General features: G+C 53.7%; 1 protein-coding gene across 8 annotated transcripts in view; it reads right to left on the reverse strand.

Annotated features, from left to right (window-relative positions):
- Window positions 1-18,732, reverse strand: part of JDP2 (Jun dimerization protein 2) — a 65,970-nt gene that overhangs the window by 21,956 nt on the left and 25,282 nt on the right. For 4 of the 8 annotated variants that reach the window (XM_032344888.1, XM_032344887.1, XM_032344885.1 and 1 more), the window contains 2 exons: window positions 12,528-12,632; window positions 4,418-5,563 (listed from right to left, as the gene is read on the reverse strand). In XM_032344888.1, the coding sequence (XP_032200779.1) occupies window positions 5,378-5,563; window positions 12,528-12,632 (291 nt within the window). In that variant the 3' untranslated portion in view covers window positions 4,418-5,377. Of the gene's footprint in view, window positions 1-4,417; window positions 5,564-12,527; window positions 12,633-18,732 lie in introns of those variants that run through there. The other 4 variants (XR_004286144.1, XR_004286145.1, XR_004286146.1 and 1 more) reach the window with 1 other exon arrangement.

The raw sequence follows: 18,732 nt of genomic DNA on the forward strand, positions 1-18,732 counted from the left end.
CCCAAAGTCACAGCTGAGTGCTCCCGTGCCCGGTGCTCCCCTTCCCAGACTGATGTCCAGGCCCTGCTGGTCCAACAGCCTCGAGGCACCATCATCCCCATAGGCCTCCCTTGTGCCTGTGAATCCATATCACCCAGGTCTTGCAGGTCCTTCGACAAATAGGCGATTTCCTTATGGGGCAGCGACTGTATTTCTCCTACTCGGACTGTCCTGACACATGATCCTCTCTCTCTGGTGGTCATGAGTGTGGCAGAGGTGGGTCCTGAGGATGACCATCGTGCTGCTGGGCACCTGCTTCAAGAGCACTCTGCCTCAGGTAAGGGGCAGGGGGCTGCTTCTGCCTGTCCAGAGGGTTCAAGGGATTCTAGGATTTCAAGAGTCACATTTACCCAAACGGCCCCATTTCAGCTCTCAAGGTCCTCCCTTTTTCCCTTTAGCATACTGACTTCGATATGGAAACATTTTCAAGGGTAGACACTCATTCTCTTTAATGAGTCTGCCACCTTTGGAGTTAGATTCTGGGCCTGATTCTCAGCACTGTGTCCTGGGACTAGAAGAACCAAACATCTCCTTAAATACTGCCGAGGATGTCTTCTGGTTTTGTGCATGTCTTGACTTGACGGTTGGCCAAACTAAGTTGTGCATCTTTTCCCCCCCCAAGACTTCCAACACAGTTAACAAAAGGGAACCCGCTCAAACTCCATACCTTAGCCTCATACCATACAGGTGCCGCAGATAACCACTTCCCTTCCCGCCTGTATCACATCGCAATCCACACAGGAGACAACCGAGTAACTGTGATGCTTCTGTAGGTCAGGGATTCTCTCCATCCCACTTCCTGTCCCTGCCATCTGGCTGGCAAGTGAATCCCTCCATCTATCCCAACCCGAGGGTCTGATTTCTAGGGCTACTTCTGACACCAACTCTTTTCACCTGGGTTCCCCCTGAGACCAAAGCTTGGGCTCAGGTTCTTTATTTGGGAAGTGATCCCAGGGAACAAAGGAGTGAAACAGGGCAGGAGAGAAAACCAATACAAGATGCGCTACTGAGTTGGGCCAACTCTGCGGGTCACTTCTACAGGACCTGCTTAATCTTGCAAGACCTTTTGAGGAAGCTTAGGAAACACATTCCAGAAATCTCCACCTGGACACTCTCCACCTGGAGGATGAAAGGGAAAAGAATTCATCTATTGTTCCCTCCCCCCAGCTAGTCAATGGAGGACCTACAGGTGCCAACTCCCCCGAATTTCCAGGCTGCATATATGTAGGTGTGGAGGGGATCACGGGACGTCTCCCAGGACAGGAAGTGGGAATGCAGGGCATGCCTGTGGCGAGGGTGGGGAGGGCACGATCAGCTTGCACCTGTGTGAGGTTGTCCACACCTGCTCAGACCCAGTCATGCACTAGAATTAGAGTTTGAGGATTTTAAATGGGGCACAATAGGTGCCCAGGACCGTCCACCCAGACGAGGACCAACCCGCAGAACTGCGGAGGCTGATGCTTCAATGTTAATTTCACTGCAGGTGGTCCAAGCATTAGGACTCCACTTGTTTCTTCAGGATTTGCCCCCAGAGCAGTATTAAAAACCAAACAAGAAACTCAGTGACATATTTAGGTTTTTTAAGCCAAAACAGTATGCCCAACTTGATTAACATTGTCATTAACCATAACAAGCTCTTCCCAAAGAAAGATGATTTGTCAGTATGGAGAAGAAGTTCATTCCAAAATTATAGAAATGTCATATACAGGAGTAAGACGTGTCAATCTCATTACTTTATGCTCAGTCACACCTGACGTGAATAACTGTGTGTATCTGCCTGTGTGTCTGTGTGTTGTGCACAGCTGTATCTGCCTATGTCTATACTGTATCACATACATCTGTGAGTGTATTTGTGAGCTTGTGTGTCTGTGTGTATGGTGCTTGTGTGTTGACCATCAGCTCTGTGCCAAGCACAGTGCCAGGCACGGGGGACGCCCCGCATAGAGACTCTATTCTCATAACACTTAGATGCAAAACAACCTAACTTGCCAGGGAGGGAGGAGAGCTGTAAGAACCTCCAACTCTTAAATTATTGTTGCAGGAGGCGAAGTTATGGCCTCTCGGGGACAGAACCCACGAATATATTATGTTATGTTATAATATATTATGTTATAATATGTTGTGTTACGCGGCAAGGGGGAGTTAAGGTTGCATATAGAATTAAAGCTGCTAATCACTTGACCTTAAAATAAGATTGTCCTTATTATCCAGGTGGGCCCAATATAATCAACACCGGTCCTTAAAAGATGGAAGAGGGAAGGCAGAGGAGTCGGTGTCAGAGGTGTCAGAGGGATGAGACGTGAGAGAGACTTACCTAGCCACTGCTGGCTTTAGAGAGGGAGAGGGCCACAAGCCAAGGAATGTGGGCAGCCTCCATAAACTGGAAGGGCAAGAAAACAGACCCCCCCCCCAACCAGAGCCTTCAAATGGAATGCAGGCCAGCTGACACCTGAATTTTAACCCAGTGCGATCCATTTTGGACTTCCAATCTCCAGAACTTTAAGACATTAAAATTTGTATTGCCTTAAGCTACTAAATCTGTGGTGATTCCTTAGGGCAACAGCAAGAAATGAACATGCCTGTGGAAACGGCATTCAGCTCTTTAAAATGCCTCCCCCTTACTCTGCTTTGAGCCTTAACTTAAAGGTGCGGTGGATTACATTTTACCTCGGGTTGGGATAAAAAGTCAGCATTTAAGGAAAAACACGTATGTCTTTAATTGCGCAGTTTGCAGAGAGCAGGGACCAGAACCCACTGAAAGCAGCAGATCAACACTCCCCAAGGTCCCTTCACTCCTGGGCTTGGCCTTACTGAATACAAGGGCCAGCTCAACAAATCACACCCTTTGAATTATCTCTCTCTCCCTCTAGGCATTCCATTAAATTTGCATCAATTCAAAGAGCACTTGCTGGAACTCCACTGTAATTTCAGATTTTGTATTTTATTTCCTGAGTTTGCTGTGGAAGGAATGGAAAAACAAAACCTATTTGCGCTGTGGCAAGTTTTCTTTTATTATGAAATATACCAAGCATACAGAAGAATGTGACGATATCACTCCCCTCTGACAAATTCTAACATTATTCCATATTTGATTCCAGTTTTTTAAAATAAATGAAATCTTACTCATACAGTTGAAACCCAGTGTCCTTCTTAGCCTTGAAGATGCTGCCTTCGACCCCCTCTTTCCCCTCCCCCCAGGAGCATTCCCCATTACTGATTTTGATATTTGATTTTTAGAGCAGTTCTGTGCATGCCTTTATAACTCCACTATCCAGTTCTGTGTGTACCCGTAAAAAGTAAAGCATCAGTTTACATGTTCAGGAAGATTGCATACATGGTAGACTGCATATAATCTCTTGCAAATTGCCATCCTCTCCAGCTCAACACTGTGTTCCTGAGATTTATCCGCACTGACACCTGTAGCTCTGGTTCATTCTTTTTAGCTGCTGAATAATATTTGATTCTATAAAAATACAATTTGTTTATCTGGTCTTCTCTTCATGTGTATTTAGGCTGTTTCCAGTTTCTCTATTACAAACAGAGCTTCAGTGACACCTTGGCCGTTTCCTCGGGCCCCTGTGCTCGAGTTCCTCCAGGGCACAGACTTAGGAGGGAAATTGCTGGGTCAAAGGATGCGTTTCGCGTTAGCATCACCGGTAATTGCCAAACTGCTTTGCACAGGAGTCACACCGATTTCCCACTAGTGGCCTCTGTAAGTTCCCTTTAATTTGTATCCTGACCAACACATACTGGTTTCTGCCCATCTGATTGCTAATGGGTCTTGTCCTTCTTTGGGGTTGCACGGTTGATTCTCACAGCAACTCTGGGCGGAGGCCTCATTTATGACCACCTGGCAGGAAGGCACGGGGAGGCCCAGGGAGGGGATGAGGAGCTCAACACCGATGACTGTGGCCATGCAGGAGCCGAATGAACCTAGAAATCGTGAATCCCAGCATTTGTCGCTAGAAGAGCTGAATACAGAACACAAACTCTGCAGCTACCTTTAGAGAATAGAAGAGAGGAAATCATTGGCACTAGGTCATAAATAACAACTATCCACACTGGCAGAGAACAAGATAATTGTCATTTTATGGTGACTGCTCAGCTCCGTGGAGATTGGCTGGCACACACAGGGCACACACTTGGGACACTCACAGAGGAAAGAAACTAAGGAAGTACTGCAGAGTTCTTGAACTTTTCCGAGTCTCGACTTCCGCATCTGTAAAATGGGCATATAAACACTTACCCGGGAGGGCCATGGTGAAAACCAAGGGCCTACAGCAGATGCTCCAAACATCCCCTGATGCCACACACTGGGAGGCCCCCCCGAGCGTGGCTTGCACCCCACTCCCTAGGTAGACACCACAAGAGGCAGCTGAGTAGGTAAGAGTAACGTTTACTGAGCAATACAGGACTGAGTACTATGAAGGGTTTACCAGGATGGAAATGCACCCCACGCCCGCCCCGGCCACCCCCAACACCCAGAGACGACTACAGTACTTAGGGTTACACACAATGGCCATAACTGCTGGATATCTGCTCGTAACAAACAAACCGTAGCATATTTATACTATATCACATCGAGTGATTATAGAAATCCATATATATATTGCTTGTATAAAATCTTTTTTTTTTGTAAAAAATATTAAAAAAAAAAAAAAAGAAAGTATAAAAAAACATGTGCAGTTGAAAGCCCTGCCAGGACAGCCAGTCTGTAAACATTCGGTGAGTATGTGCTTTGGAAGGGCGCCCGCGCCTCGTGCCCGCAGCAAACTCCGGCAGGGCCGCCGAGGGTGCGTCCCGGCTGCTGCTCCCAGCGGGACCCACGCTGGACCCTGGTGGCCTCGCAGCAGGGTTGGGAGGCACGGCCGGGGGCAGGCAGGCTGCAGGTGGTCTCTGAGTTCCATGCCCAGCCACATTTCGTTTGCAAGTCATGGCTTTTCCTGGCTGCTCCGAGGTCCCTCCACAGGCACCCAGTGGAGAGGCCAGAGCGGCGCCCCAGGCCATTCGCTGGGGTGTCTCTCTGGCCAGGGGTCTCTGTCGTGCCTTCTTCGAGCTGGGCCCCAGGCACGGCAGCTCCGTCCGAGGGTCTACTTTGGTCTCAGCGCTTGGTCCTTCTGGTTTCGTCAGCCCGTTCTTCCCCTTGTGTGGCTGATCAGAGTTTCACAAAAAAAAAAAAAAAAAAAAGAAAGCCCGGCCGGCACTGGCTGGGCTGAGCCTCGTTGTCAAGTTTGTCATGCAGCAAGGAAGGGCCCTCTGGGAGCCCTGGTTCTCTCCCCTCTTCCCAAATCCTCCTCCTCGTCCTCCTCGTCCTCGTCCTCCTGCTCCCAACCCATGGTCACTTCTTCTCTAGCTGCTCGAGCAGCGGGTTGCCTTCGGACTCGGGGGTCTTGACGCTGTCCGTCCGGACAATGCAGGTGGGGCGGTGCCGGTTCAGCATCAGAATGAGCTGCTGTCGCTCCTGCTTCAGCTCCTCAATCTGGGTCTTCAGCTCCGCGTTCATGAGTTCCAGCCGCTCAGATTCCTGGAACAGAGATGGGGCTGTAAGCTCTCGCTGGGGACCAACTCTACCTGGGGAGGTACAAGGCATCCCCGGCTGGCCTCTGCCTGTCTTCTGCCTGTCACGTTCCCACTGGAGGAAGCGTTGGGCCCCTGGGGTAAGTGATTTTCTGCAGCAGTGCCCGTCACAGTGGTGACACGGGACAGGGTCAATGTGGGATGAACCCGGGTTACATTCCGGGGACCAGCCCGTCTCTGGTCCCACCTCCCTCCCCTCACTCAGCGCACTCCAGCCACAGCAACTTCCTTGTTATCACTCAAATATGCCAACACGCTCCCGCCTCCCGGCCCTTGCCCCAGAAACAAAGGGTAGGAGAAGAATATGGGTCCAGGGGCACTACAGCAGGGGCAAGAAGGGTCCAGAGGGGGTGAGACGGGGCCCACAGTTGGCAGTGTGGTGGCGAGGTGCTTAGATGTGTGATGTGTAACTGTACATTGGGGATATTTTGGCCTGTGGGATCCCCAAGCCCAGTGGGGTCATGTCATTCCTCCTAAAACATGGGTTTCCTGATTATTAGCCCCAAATCATTTAAACAGCCTCTTCTTTATCCTCTGTTATCTAGAAGCTGTGCCCATTGGGAGGCACTCAGCTGCCATCCTTCTGGATCCAAAATAAAATTTCACATCCCAAGTGAGATTCCCAGTGAACTTCCAGCTTAGCTGGAGTCCCTTTTTCCAAGGAAAAGAAGCCATGCTGGCCATTTGATTTTGGGGGCGTTCACCTGTTCGGAGTGAGGATAGGGGATGAGCATATATACCAATTCAAGGTCTGGGGGTCAAAACGGTGAAGGCTGAAAAGCTCCTGAATAATGTTTATGGGACTGTGTCTGAAAACCGGCAACCAGTTCGAGAGCTACAATTTACTCAAGGGCCGGCGACGTTTTCGCCCACTGGTTCTCAACTAGGAGTGGTTCTGCCTACCGGGAGACATCTGGACGATGACTGGGGATGTTTTTGGTTGTCACAACTGGGGAGGGGGTTGCTGCTGGCATCGAGTGGGTAGAGGCTGGGGGGGGAACCCCTAACTAAGCATCCTGCACAGGACGGCCCCACAAGAAGAACCATCTAGACAGAATGTCCACAGCTAAGGCTGAACAACCTGTAGCAGCAAAGGATAAGCTGTGGTTGCGGTTGCGTGTGCAACAGCTGAGCTGGATGACGCCAGCTTGGGCCCAGGGGCCGGCGGGGCCAGGCTGAGCAGCCTCCTTCAGGGGGCCCTCGGGGGGGGTGCCCACACACATCCCAGGGCCGCTGCCTGTCTCCCACCCACTGGCCTGCCTGAACTGTCTTTGCACTGGTCTCTCGGGTCACAGCATGGGAGCCCGGGCAGCTCAGACGGCCAAGATGCACAGGCCTCGTGACCAGACACTGGGGGAGAACAACCTCGAAAAAGGAAAAAAATGCTCAGGGGGAAAATATTAAAAACCAGCTATGGTGGTTTTTGGTTCAACAGGATGAAGCATGATGGGGAGGCTGGCCCTGTCCCCTGTTCTCAGAATTCCAAGAGACGTCATCTCCGGGAGCCAGGAGAGAGCCCATGTGGAAACCACGAGTCCATGACCCATCAGTTGGGGTCACGTAGGTGTTAATCTTGGGTGCCTGCTCACTGGGTCTCATGAGCTTGTGACCTTGGGGACTTCTCGCAAACCCTCTGACCGTCTGGTTCCCCTGAGCCAAGGTTTTAGCTCCAAGTTTGAGTCCTCAGAGGCTCTGTCTCGGGAGTCTCTGCTCCAACACCCACCAGCATTTGTGAGGACTTACAACGGATGTCTTGGGGACCAGGACCCACACAGCGGGGAAGAGCTTACTATGGGCCCATCAGGGGTGCAGGGCTTAGAACACCTTCCAAGAGGCCTAATGGCTAGGTCTGGCCCCAGGTTTAAAACACGGTTGAGTTGAGAGGGTCGGTTGGTGTGGAGGAGAGGGACCTCAGGAAGGGAGCCCTGAGTGAACACGGACCCAGACACGGGAAATAAGCTGAAGATGTGTTTAGGAGATGAGATCTTCCACTGTGACCATAGGTCACTTTAGGACAGAAGGGCAGAGAGCCTTCTGGAAGGTGGATTTAGAGTCACATAAGACAAAGCTTCAGGGTTTGGAATCAGAGTCTAGAGCAAGTTTCCTCACTACCCTGAGTCTTTGTTATCTTAAATATAAAAGATGATGCTCGTGGGGGATTAAAGGAACTCAGAGAAAACACTCGTCAACTGAAAGGTTAGGGAGGCTTAAGGAAGAGGCTCAACTTTAAGCGTTGAGCAAGGGCCTCTGAAGAGACAGAAGGAGAAGAGGAGGAGGATGGTTCAGAGAAGCCTGGCAGGCCCAGGTGACTGGATCTGGAGAATGAGAGAGGCCGCCTGGGGGAGGGGTCCAAGGACTGCGGTGGGGGACAGGGCTGCTGTTTGGGGGTGGCAAGGAAGCTGCTGGGTTGCACGCAAGTGGACATTAAAAGCGGACGTGTGCGGTCCGGTGTCAGACACGCCGCAATCGGCACCACGCCTCCCCACCTCCTTGGCCGCGCGTCGGACCAACGTCATGGACAAACATCCGTGCCACACAGAAACCCAAGCAGGCGAGTGGCTTCCCACATTCATTCATCACTGGAACGGCACTGCGTTCTGTTGGTTTTAAAATGTCAGAATATATCGTGGACCATCCCAAACTCTGACCGGCCGACTGTCAGAACACAACTAAGTGCTTTGTAGTTTTATTTCCTTCTGTTTTGTGGGGTGGTGCTATGTCTTTATTTATTGGGAAAGTAGAAGCTGAGTTCAGAAGAACCTTTTTTTTTTTAACCACGATTGTAGAACTTGTTTGTGGTTTTATAACAGCAACTACCTGGTCTGTTTTCCTAATTAATTAAGAAACTAGGGGTTTCTTAATTATGGGCTAGGATCGTCACACGTTAATTACAAAGCAAATAACTCTGCTTGTGTTTTTGTTTGTTGTTTTGCCTTCTGGTAGATATTTATTGCCCTACAGAAAATGAAACCATTTGTTGTTTTAGAATAGAATCAGTGCAAGCGAATGAACATTGTCTCTTCCACTGTGCTCAGCAAAGGCCGGAGAAAAGATACAGGTGAGGGGCTGGGTGTTCTGGCTTTTCATCCTGGCAGTGGGGCCTTGGCCAAGTCAATTCCTTTCTTGGGGCTTCTGTCTCCTCCCAGAAAATAAAATGATTGGCCCAGGGGACTTTCAGCATTAAGATTCTCTGATTTTATCTTTTTTTTTTCCCCCCAAAGATTTTATTTACTTATTTGACAGACAGAGATCACAAGTAAGCAGAGAGGCAGGCAGAGAGAGAGGCGGGAGGAAGCAGGCTTCCTGCTGTGCAGAGAGCCTGATGTGGGGCTCGATCCCAGGACCCTGAGATCATGACCTGCGTCGAAGGCAGAGGCTTAACCCACTGAGCCACCCAGGCGCCCCCTCTGATTTTATCTTTAAAAAAAAATTTACCTAATGCACTTAAAGTAGAGTTCTGCTTCCCAACATTTTTGGTAAGTATAGGGAAGAAGGCTGGTATAGCCCCTCCTGAGCCCAAAAGACCTGTCTGAATTAAAATCCCAACTCTGCCACTTGAGCTATGTCCCTGTGAACCAGACCCCAATTTCCCTGAGCCCGGCAACCCAAATAGCATGCTGGCAGGAGAGGAAGCCCCAGGCTCTAAGTCCTGCCTCAGCTGCTGTGGGGTCTTGAGCAAACTTCCAGCCCTCTGAGGCTCCAAATCCTCGCCGGAGAGTGGGGACGACCTCACCACCTTCAGGGTGGTGAGATGGAGCCCCATGTTGGGCTCTGTGCTCCGTGGGGAGTCTGCTTGGGATTCTCTCCCTCTGCCCCTTCTCTCTCTCTCTCAAATAACAAATAAATCTTTTTAAAAATAATAAATGAATAAATGGCAAGAGAATTCCTCAGGTCTGTAGCCATCAACACAGCCATCTGTGTCTGTGTCTTAAACCTCACACCCAACTCTGTTTCCAAGGCCAGAGGGGAAGAGGGGATGGGGACTGGGCTGGGTCCAGACAGGCCTGCCCAAACCTCCCTCCCAGACCCTGAGGCCACCAGGGACACCTCCATAGCCAAGTAACTGGCCTTCCCACTGCCCCAATCCCTGTTCCACACTGCAGCCGGAGGGATCTTTCCAAGGTCTGTCTCTCTCCAACGGAAACCTTCCATTGCTCTCCATGACTGCATAATCCATCATCATAATGGGGACACTTGTGAGAGTGAAAGCGGGAGCTATTGATAAATAGGCCAGGACCAGAGGCATAAAGGGGGACTGCCCTAGACTGTGCAGCACAGAGGATGATCCTACATAGCGAGGACCGGACCGGGGGCTGCCTGTCCCTCCGTTCTCTCCCTTGTACTCTACCTTGTAGCTACATTGTAGCGATAGTGTAGCTACAGCTACACTGACATGTTTTTCAATTCTGTAACCACATCCTTAAACACCTCCTGCCTCTAACCTTTGCTTGCACGGTTCCTGCTAAGCCCCTCCATGCTGTCCTTCATCTCCTTAGCTCCTGTGCCTCTTTTATGTCTCGATAAGCAGTCTTTCCTCAGCGGGGGCTAGGCTAGGACCTCGCGGCGTGTTCTATCAGCCCGCCCGGCTTGCCCAGTGCCTGACGCAGCGCGCATGACCAGTCCCCGCTTCCGTCTGCTGTCCCATGCAGACGTCACCTGCTTGTCTGCTCTGCCGCGGGTACTTGCTACACACTGCATGGGAGGAGGGAGGGATGGATGGATAAACAAGGGATAAATGAATTCCAGCTCCAGCACTTGCTAGCAGTGTGACTTTGGGAAAGTAATGTGACCTCTTCTGAGCTTTAGGTCAGTCTCTACAATGGGGATAACCAATGTTTATCTTACTGGAATGTTATAAGATTAAACGAGGCCTGTGAGATGTCTGCATACAGTAGGTGCTCAGCAAATGTTCCCGGAACATGAAGGACAGCTAGCAGCATTCATCGGGCGCCCTTCACTGCACCAGTGTGTGTTCACTTGGCATATCTTGCCTGATAACGGGCTGACAAGCCCTGGAAGGCGGGCATCTGGTGTGAGACTTCTCCACTCCCTGCTATGCCCCGCCCAGCTCTTCAGGCACTCAGGGCTGGAAAGGAGGTGCGGGACCCTCCATCCGTCTTGGGGCCTGTGGGAGACCTGTGCCTTGGAACCTTCTTGAAAACTTCCAGCCCAGTGTTGGTCCACCATCTCTTCCAAGAAGGCTCCCAGCTCTTGGAGTCTAACTCCGACCTGTAACAGCCATTTGCCTACCCCAGATACTCACAGCCCACTGGTGTAGACATGGCCCCATGCTGTCTGCATCTGTGACCTTGGATTTTCTCTCTGCTTGTTGCAAGCATGAGAAGAAACCCATATATTCCTCAGCATCGGAGAAAACCGAGGCCACATGAGCCTTCTGTCTCCAGCTCCCACAGGAGAGACTATGTCTGCTCCTTCCTATGTGTCCCCCATGGCAGCTGGCACAGTGCTAGGAACTTAGTACATGTCTAAAAATGTCTGTCAATGAATCAATGACTGAGTGAAAGAATGAACACACGGACGGGGCGCCTGGGTGGCTCAGGGGTTGAAAGCCTCTGCCTTTGGCTCAGGTCATGATCCTGGGGTCCTGGGATTGAGCCCCGCATTAGGCTTTCTGCTCGGCAGGGGAGCCTGCTTCCTCCTCACTCTCTGCCTGCTTCTCTGCCTACTTGTGATCTCTGTCTGTCAAATAAATAAATAAAAATCTTAAAAAAAAAAAAAAAAGAATGAACACACAGATGAATGAATGAATGAATTAAAACTAGCAGAGTGTTAAGAACAAATGCTTTGAAGTAGCCTCAGGCTTGAATCTCAGTTCTACCACTCAGCTGCTGAGGGTCCTGGGCAAGTAACTTAACCTCACCGTGCCCTAGCTTCCCCATCTGTAGAGAGATGATAATGAAGGCACCAACCTCACACAGTTATCAAGCCAACGAAGAGATAATACACTCACAGGACTCCGCACACTGCCCGACTTTACAAACGTTAGCAATGGCGGCTACCTGCTGCATCCCACAGAACAGAGCCGGAGCCACGGATACTGGTGTTACTATCACTACCTGGTAATGAACAAACGATCCAGAGTGGGACGCTGGAGACCACCAGCCTGGACTGATGAGCATTCCTGGTCATGTTCCTTCACCGACATCTATCATTTTTGAGACATAGCAAAGGCTTAAGAGCTGGGACTCTGGTTGGGGGCTGGGGGGGTGGTATGGAGAACAAACACCCTGCTTGGCACGGTCCATGTGAAAGGGTCAGGACCCGCTCTGAGGGCCTGGGCGGGGGGTGGGGGAAGGTGACCCCCTCTGGTGGTCTTCATGCATGCAGAGCTGGGTCAGACCCCAAGGTCCCTGAGGGCAGAGGCTTGGGGGTCCCCCCTGGGGGGACGGGAGGAGGCTGAGGCCAGCCAGATGAGATGCGGGACTGGAAGAGCCCCCTGAAGCTCAGGGTGCCACCAGCTGCCTCTCTGGTGCTAGGAGACTCTCCAGGTGCCAGGAACACCGCTCCCAGCTCAGCGGCTGTCGCCTACATCTTTAGCATACGCCCTAGACAACTTTGGCAGCCACCAGGGTTTCGAAATGAGTCGGCACCGTCCTAGGCCATGTGGGTCCCTCAGCACCAGGTCTGATCTCATAGAGGGGACTTGGCTCCTCCCAGCTTCTCTGGTCTTCCGGGGATCTGGCTGGGCGGGATCTGAGGCCAGTGGCCCTGGGTTGTCTTGGGTTGGGGAAGGGGCACTGGCTGGGAGGCAGGGAAGGACCGAGGGGTAGCGGCCGGGGGGACCGATGCCAGCAGGTCCACCTCGATCCCACAGGCTTTGGTAACAAGCTCACTCTGAAGAACGACATGGTGCCCCGGCCCACCCCCCCAACCCCCACCACCCCGCTCACCCGCTGCAGAAACTCCGTCCGCTCCTTCTTCTTGTTCCGGCATCGGGCTGCTGCCACTTTGTTCTTCTCCCGGCGTCTTTTCCTCCGCTCCTCTTCTTCATCTAGCTGTGAGGGCACAGAGCCGCCGGTCAGACGTGGAGGCAGGCCTGGAGGACAGCGTCCCTCCTGACACACACAGACGGACGGACCGTCCCCCTTCTAACTCACGTCTCGGCAGAAAGTGAGCCGCCCCTGCCTGCCAGCCCACGGCTTCCCGGCTGATGGGGTGGAAACGTCTCCCAGCCGGCCCACGGATCCTTCTGGAGCAGGTGGGCAAACCCGGGAGGGGTCAGTGGCCTGGGAGAGCAGGGCGGTCGGGTTCTGCCAGAGTTCAGGAGGCTCCGAGCCTGGCAAGTCTACTCACACAGAGGTCCCTTGCCCAGCCCGAGCCTTCTGGGCACTATTTTCCAGGCCAGTGGTTCCCAGGCACTTCCTTTAAAAATGCCTTGGGCATGAACGCAGATTTCACATTCTACTCCCACGCACTTCCACCTCCCCGGGCTACCCTCCCTCCTGGTCCTTCCAGAGGCTCCCATCTACCTCCTGGTGCTCTCACACAGACTCCCCAGTCTCCTCACCCAGCTCTGATTCTTTTCCTGTCTTCTGCACACTCCTGCTCTGACACCTACCCGCACCCCAGGATCCCAGGGCTCCCCAGAGCGCCCTGAGCTGGACACAAGCAGAGGGGCTACCTAAGTCTCCAGCTTGGCTTGCTTCTCCCCCGGGACACATTAGAAAGTTCCCCACACATAAGACAGGGCCCATAAATGGCAAGGTAGCAATTCACAGCCCACCAACCCTGACTTTCAATGGAAGTTGCAGGTTCTGTTGTTTCCTTAGTAATAACAACAAGAGTTGCTCTCCCATGCCTTTTTCTTAAATGCTTCCCACACAGGTCATGCTATCCTCACAATCAGTGAGGAAGGTCCTGTTGCTGACCCATTTCACAGTTGGAGGGACTGAAGACCAAGGCCATCCAACTAAGAAATGGCAGGGTTGGGATTTCAACTCGGATTTCTCTGACTTCAACCTTCTGCTCTTGACTGACCACAGGCCCCACACAGCCCCATCAGGATCAGTATGATGCGGTGCCTCTCGCTGCCGGTTAGCTACCAGGAGGATCTGGAGGACACACGGGACCAGCTGGGCAGGGGACAGCCTAGAGTCAGAGGCCACTAGAAAAGTCGTCGGATTGCTCTGGGCTTGCCAACTCTCTCACTTCTCCAGCCAGTGGGGGTGAATCTGGCAGCCCGAGGCCTGGAACAAGGTCTCAGCCCACAGGGCTCCAGGCCAGGAAAGTAAACAGCCTCTCTCCGTGCACTCCCGGCATGCTCTAGGAGCTGAGGACCCAGAGCCTGGCTGGAGACCAGCACCCACGGCCATCGGCACAGGCCTTGGTGAGGCAGCCCTTTCTCCTTCTCCACCACCTCTGAGCTTTTCCCTGACCCACGCCCACCCCTCCTGGGAGGCTGGCGGGAGAGGCTCCTTGTCAACACCGCCACACCCAAGCACCTCCCAGCCCCTTGGCCTCCCTTGAAACAGAACCAGAAGTGACAGCCCCTTTGGCTGACCTGCATCTGGGAAAATAGAAACCCGGACAAAATTGATTCCACCCAACCTCAACCTCACCCCCAGCACCGCCGAGGTAACCGTGACGACAGGCAGAGGGAAGGAACTGGAGGAAGTGGCTGGCAGTGCAATCTCCCCTCGGCCAGGAGGGTTTGCCCACAAACTGCCGAGGTGATGTGTGCAACCCGGGCAGAGTGCAGGGCTCACAGGGCCGGGGCAAGCCGGGGTCCTGGCAGGGAAGCCACTTCCCAGGAGATACAAGCTCTGTCCTCCAAGACCCCACCACCAGACCTGCACAGAGCCAGACACAAACGGAAGCTGCTCCTGCCACAGATTTGAAGGGGCTCAGTGCTGGGCATTTAAGAGCTCAGCTGGGCCAGGCTGATGCCCACATGGGGGACTGCTCCAGCCTCCCTGTCCCGCCTCATCCACCCCCTCCAGCCATCACCCTCTCTCCAAATGTCTCCCCCTTCTCCACGCCAGCTGGACCCTCCTGAGATGACCTTCCTTTCCTCCTTGAACTCTTACTCCACCTTCAAGAGCAAATGTCACCTCTCCCAGGAAGGCTCTTCTGACTCCCCAGACAGAATTAACTGCTTTGTGCTGCCGCAGCACTGAGTACCCCACTGTAAGAGTCTCTCTCATGTCCCGTCATATTTGTCCTCCCCGCTAGGCTGAAGGATGGGGGACCTGAGCAGCCCCAACACCTGGCCAGAACACGGCGCTTCATACGGGCTCCGCAAATGTTAGTTGAATGAATGAAATAAAAGATGCCAGGAAAAGATGGCACGGGTTTGGATTCTAGAATTATAAAAGCGATTTATTGCCTGTGTTTGTCTCTGCATAAGCCTTTCCTTGGTGCTAGTAAGAAGCCTTTTCCACCAGGGTTGGCCTCTTTGGTCTGCCTACAGGAGGCCAGCAAAGGTTGGGGGTTCAGTCCTGTCTTCCCCAGAAGCACATGGACCACAGAGCCTCGATCCGGGGCAGGCCCCTGATGCGTACAGCGGGTCTGCACAAATCCTGAATAGGCCCGGACACAGTCTGGGCTGGGCAGTGAAGATTAACCCCTGCTAAAGTCCCACGGCCCCCCAGTAGCCTTCAAGCCCACCCCCCAGGCCTCTCCTGCACCCCTGCTCCCTCTCAGCTGACATCTCCCAATAAAGCCAGAAATGGCCCGAAGCCCCACGACCACACCTCCCCCACGGACACCGCGTCTTCTCCAAATCCTCCTGCCGCTACACAAGAGCCCTCCGGGAACATTTAGAAAACGGCAGCTGAAGTCCTGCCAAAAATAAGCAGGGAGCTGGGCAGTGCCCTCAGCCTTCTCTTCCCCCACGGGCACTCTGTGTCCCCTGCCTGGGCCAGAAGGGAGACCACCCTGCACCGCTGCCACGGCCTCTACCCTCCTCCCAGGCTTCTCTCCCCACAGGTCAAGGCTACTTTCCACAGCTCCGATGTGCCCTAGGGTCCCTCAAGCACTTGGCCGGGAGGAGGTGAGGCAGCAGGCAGTGTTCTCACCACACACAGTTCAGCCCTCTAAAACTGGAACCCCAAAATGGGGCATGACGATTTGTTTTCTGCAGATACAGCTGGAATTTATGAGAATATTTAAGAGGGAGGCAGCTGGACACATTTAAAGACCCAGGAGATGGGTGCCTGTTCTCAAAGTGAGCTCTAGCTCTCCCCAGTTCCCAGGAAGGCCCAGGGCAAAGCTGTCGGTGTTTTGGGGTGAGAAGAGAGGGGTACCCCTGTGCCACACTTCTCGTTGGCCCCTGTGCCACACTTCCATTGGAGGGACAGGCTTGGGGACCCATAGCCGAGAGGGTCCTCCTGCCAGGCAGTCCCTCCTCAGAGAGGCTGTTCTCAGAGCTCTGCTGTGGGGCTGGGGGACGTGAGCCCCTGACCACGGCTGACTGGACGAGGTGTGAACGGCTGACCAAGCTGGGCTGTGTTCGCTCCTGGAAATCTGAAATCGGGCTGCTGGGCCGGGGGGCAGCCACCTTCAACCCTGGGCCCTGAGAAGCAGAAAGACCAGGATACGGATCTGATGTTCGGAGACGAGCAGAAACCGAACACCCTGTGTCGGGACAGAAACAAACACTCAACCAGAGAGGGGCATCGGGGAGACAAAAAGAGGGAGTGGGTGACAGAGAGGAAAGCAGGGCCAGGCCCCGGGGTGCGGCCAGGGAGGCGCCCAGGACACACAGGGAAGGAGGCGCTCATTCTCGAGCTCACGCAGGCCCAGCGCCGCCACCCGAGACTGACTGCCTCCTTCAACGGCCTCTTGCAGGGTATCCTGTTTGCCTCACCCCGTCCAGAGAGGGGGGGGGGGGGCTCCTGACAGAGAAGGTGATGACAGAGATGGAGAGGAAAGAGAGAAATACAGAGACAGGCAGAGCCTTTAGAAAGAGGAACACAGACGCATGAACAGAGGTCGGCGGTTCATTCAGGCCGAGAGGACAGACAGAAAGCACATGCGGAGAATCCTCTGGATTCCACCCCTGGAGGGGCCCTTGGGTCCTGCCCCTTGGATCCCTGATGCATACCCCTGAAACTACCCTGAAAAATTCCTCTTGTGGCCTGAAGGGAGTTTGAGAAGGTTTCCGCCTCTGGGACACCAGGGTCTCTTCCTTAGGAAATCAGGTGATGCCAGATAATAATGGAGGAGCAGAAGGTGTCCCCCAGGGATTCGGTGGGTGGGTGGGTGGGGGGGGGAATCACTGCTACCCAGGAGCCATGCTTCTAGAACACTGAGAATATGGCAGAGCTGGGCTGCAGAAGGACTTGAGCAAACAGAGGTGGGTCACCTCAGCAGGCATCATCAAATCCTTGGGCCTAGAAGTCCCAGGAGGCTAATCGGTCTCAGGAGACCATCTAGGACAGTCCTGTTACCCTCCCCCATTTTTACAGATGAGAAAGCAAAGATATCAAGGCTGCCTGGGAGGCAGGGACCAATTCGATCCAGGCCTTTTGGCCTCAGGGCCCAAGTGCCTCCTGCTCTTTGAAGGGCTGGTGGTCTCTGTCACGGCCCTCATCCCCTGGCTCTGAGGGCCATGACTATGTTGTTCTCTTTCCGATTTGGGTCTTTTAAAATAAATACAATTCATTGCACAAGGAACGCTGGATGGGTCCCGTCCAAGCTGACCGGCGTTGAGGAGGGGCCCCCCGCCACTCCCCTCTCGCAGGCCATGTGGCTTTCACGTGGTGGCAACCTTCGCCCAGACTTGACTTTGAATTCTGATATTTCATAAGCATTTCCAAAAATATATCTGGCAGGGCCGACAAAGAGATAGGACAAGAGCAAGCGATGACGCTGTGTAACCCGGGGCGCCGGACACAGGGCCGCTCTCCCACGGACGGAGCAATGAAGGCGAGCGCAGTCAGGCAGGCGACAAGCCCCCAACACTCGCCAGAGGGCCGGAGGTCTGAGAGGCCATGTCATGCGCTAGGAACCATAGCACGGACAGAAAGAAGCAGGCCGAGTGGAGACTCAGGGCATCAGGGCAGTCAGCCCAGCCTTCAGGGCCTCCGAGGCCTGTGTGCTCCTGGGCAAGTCTGGAGCCCAGACTTGAGCCCAGACATGGCCTCTCTGGGCCTCTGAGTCTCCCCGTGCAAGGAAAGCACTGAGCACTACAGCCCAAGCTTGTAACAAGGACTGAGTTCTAGTCCAGAACTAGTCTAGCCCAGGGCCTGGGACACAGGGCGTGTCCGCCACGTGCCAGATCTCCGGCCTGCCTTCCCAGGTGAGGTAGGGAGGCAGTGCTGGCACAGCCTGGGGCACACCCACCCCCCATGTGGTGGAATGTGGCACAGGAGACCCAAGGGGGGGGACGTGGAGGGAGGCAGGCTTGAGGGTGCTTTAAGGCACACAAGCTGTCCGTAGCAGCCCTACAGCCTCCATGTTAAGCCCCAGCCGGGCACACTAGGGTCCCACCCCCCCACAGGAGCCACACGGCACGGAGGAGCCACATTTCAACACCAGGGACCCACGAGCACCCTGGGAAGTAAACACCCAAATACCAAACATACCAGACATTCCCCCACATAAACACGGCTGCGCTGAGCCCAGGCTGCGGTTCCTCGCCACTCCCCTGTCCAGCCACGCATCCACACACAGAGCAGGGCAGTTCAGGGGCAAGACCTCTGCAAGCCAGCAGGGCCAGGCCCACAATCCTCCTCCTCCACAATTCCTCCTCCCCGAGGGAGGAATGAGGAAACCCCGGGGGCCTCCGTCCAACACCCTGGCTGACCCCACCACCCCCACCCCGCAGGGGCCAAGCCCCCCTTTCCATCAGCATCTCTCCAGGGCCCGAGCCGCTGGAAACCTTCTGCCCTCCTCTCCTGTCTTCTCCAGCAAGCCTCCCCCTCTCTCAACGGCCGTAGTCTGGATGTCAGCTGTGAAATCCTGGGCAGGGCCGTAAGAGAAAATTCAAGCCAAATGGTCAGTCTAAGGCTCGAGTTGCAAACTCTAGTCACCTCCAGGGGCCAAGCAAGGAACCATTAGTGAGGGAAGAGGGCTGGACGGGGCTGGGGTCTGCAGACAGGAACACCCCAGCTGGCCCCACACTGGCTGCATGGTCTCAGCACGGACAGATCT

The sequence above is a fragment of the Mustela erminea genome, chromosome 5 (assembly GCF_009829155.1).
Source record: "Mustela erminea isolate mMusErm1 chromosome 5, mMusErm1.Pri, whole genome shotgun sequence".
NCBI classification, from domain to species: domain Eukaryota; kingdom Metazoa; phylum Chordata; class Mammalia; order Carnivora; family Mustelidae; genus Mustela; species Mustela erminea.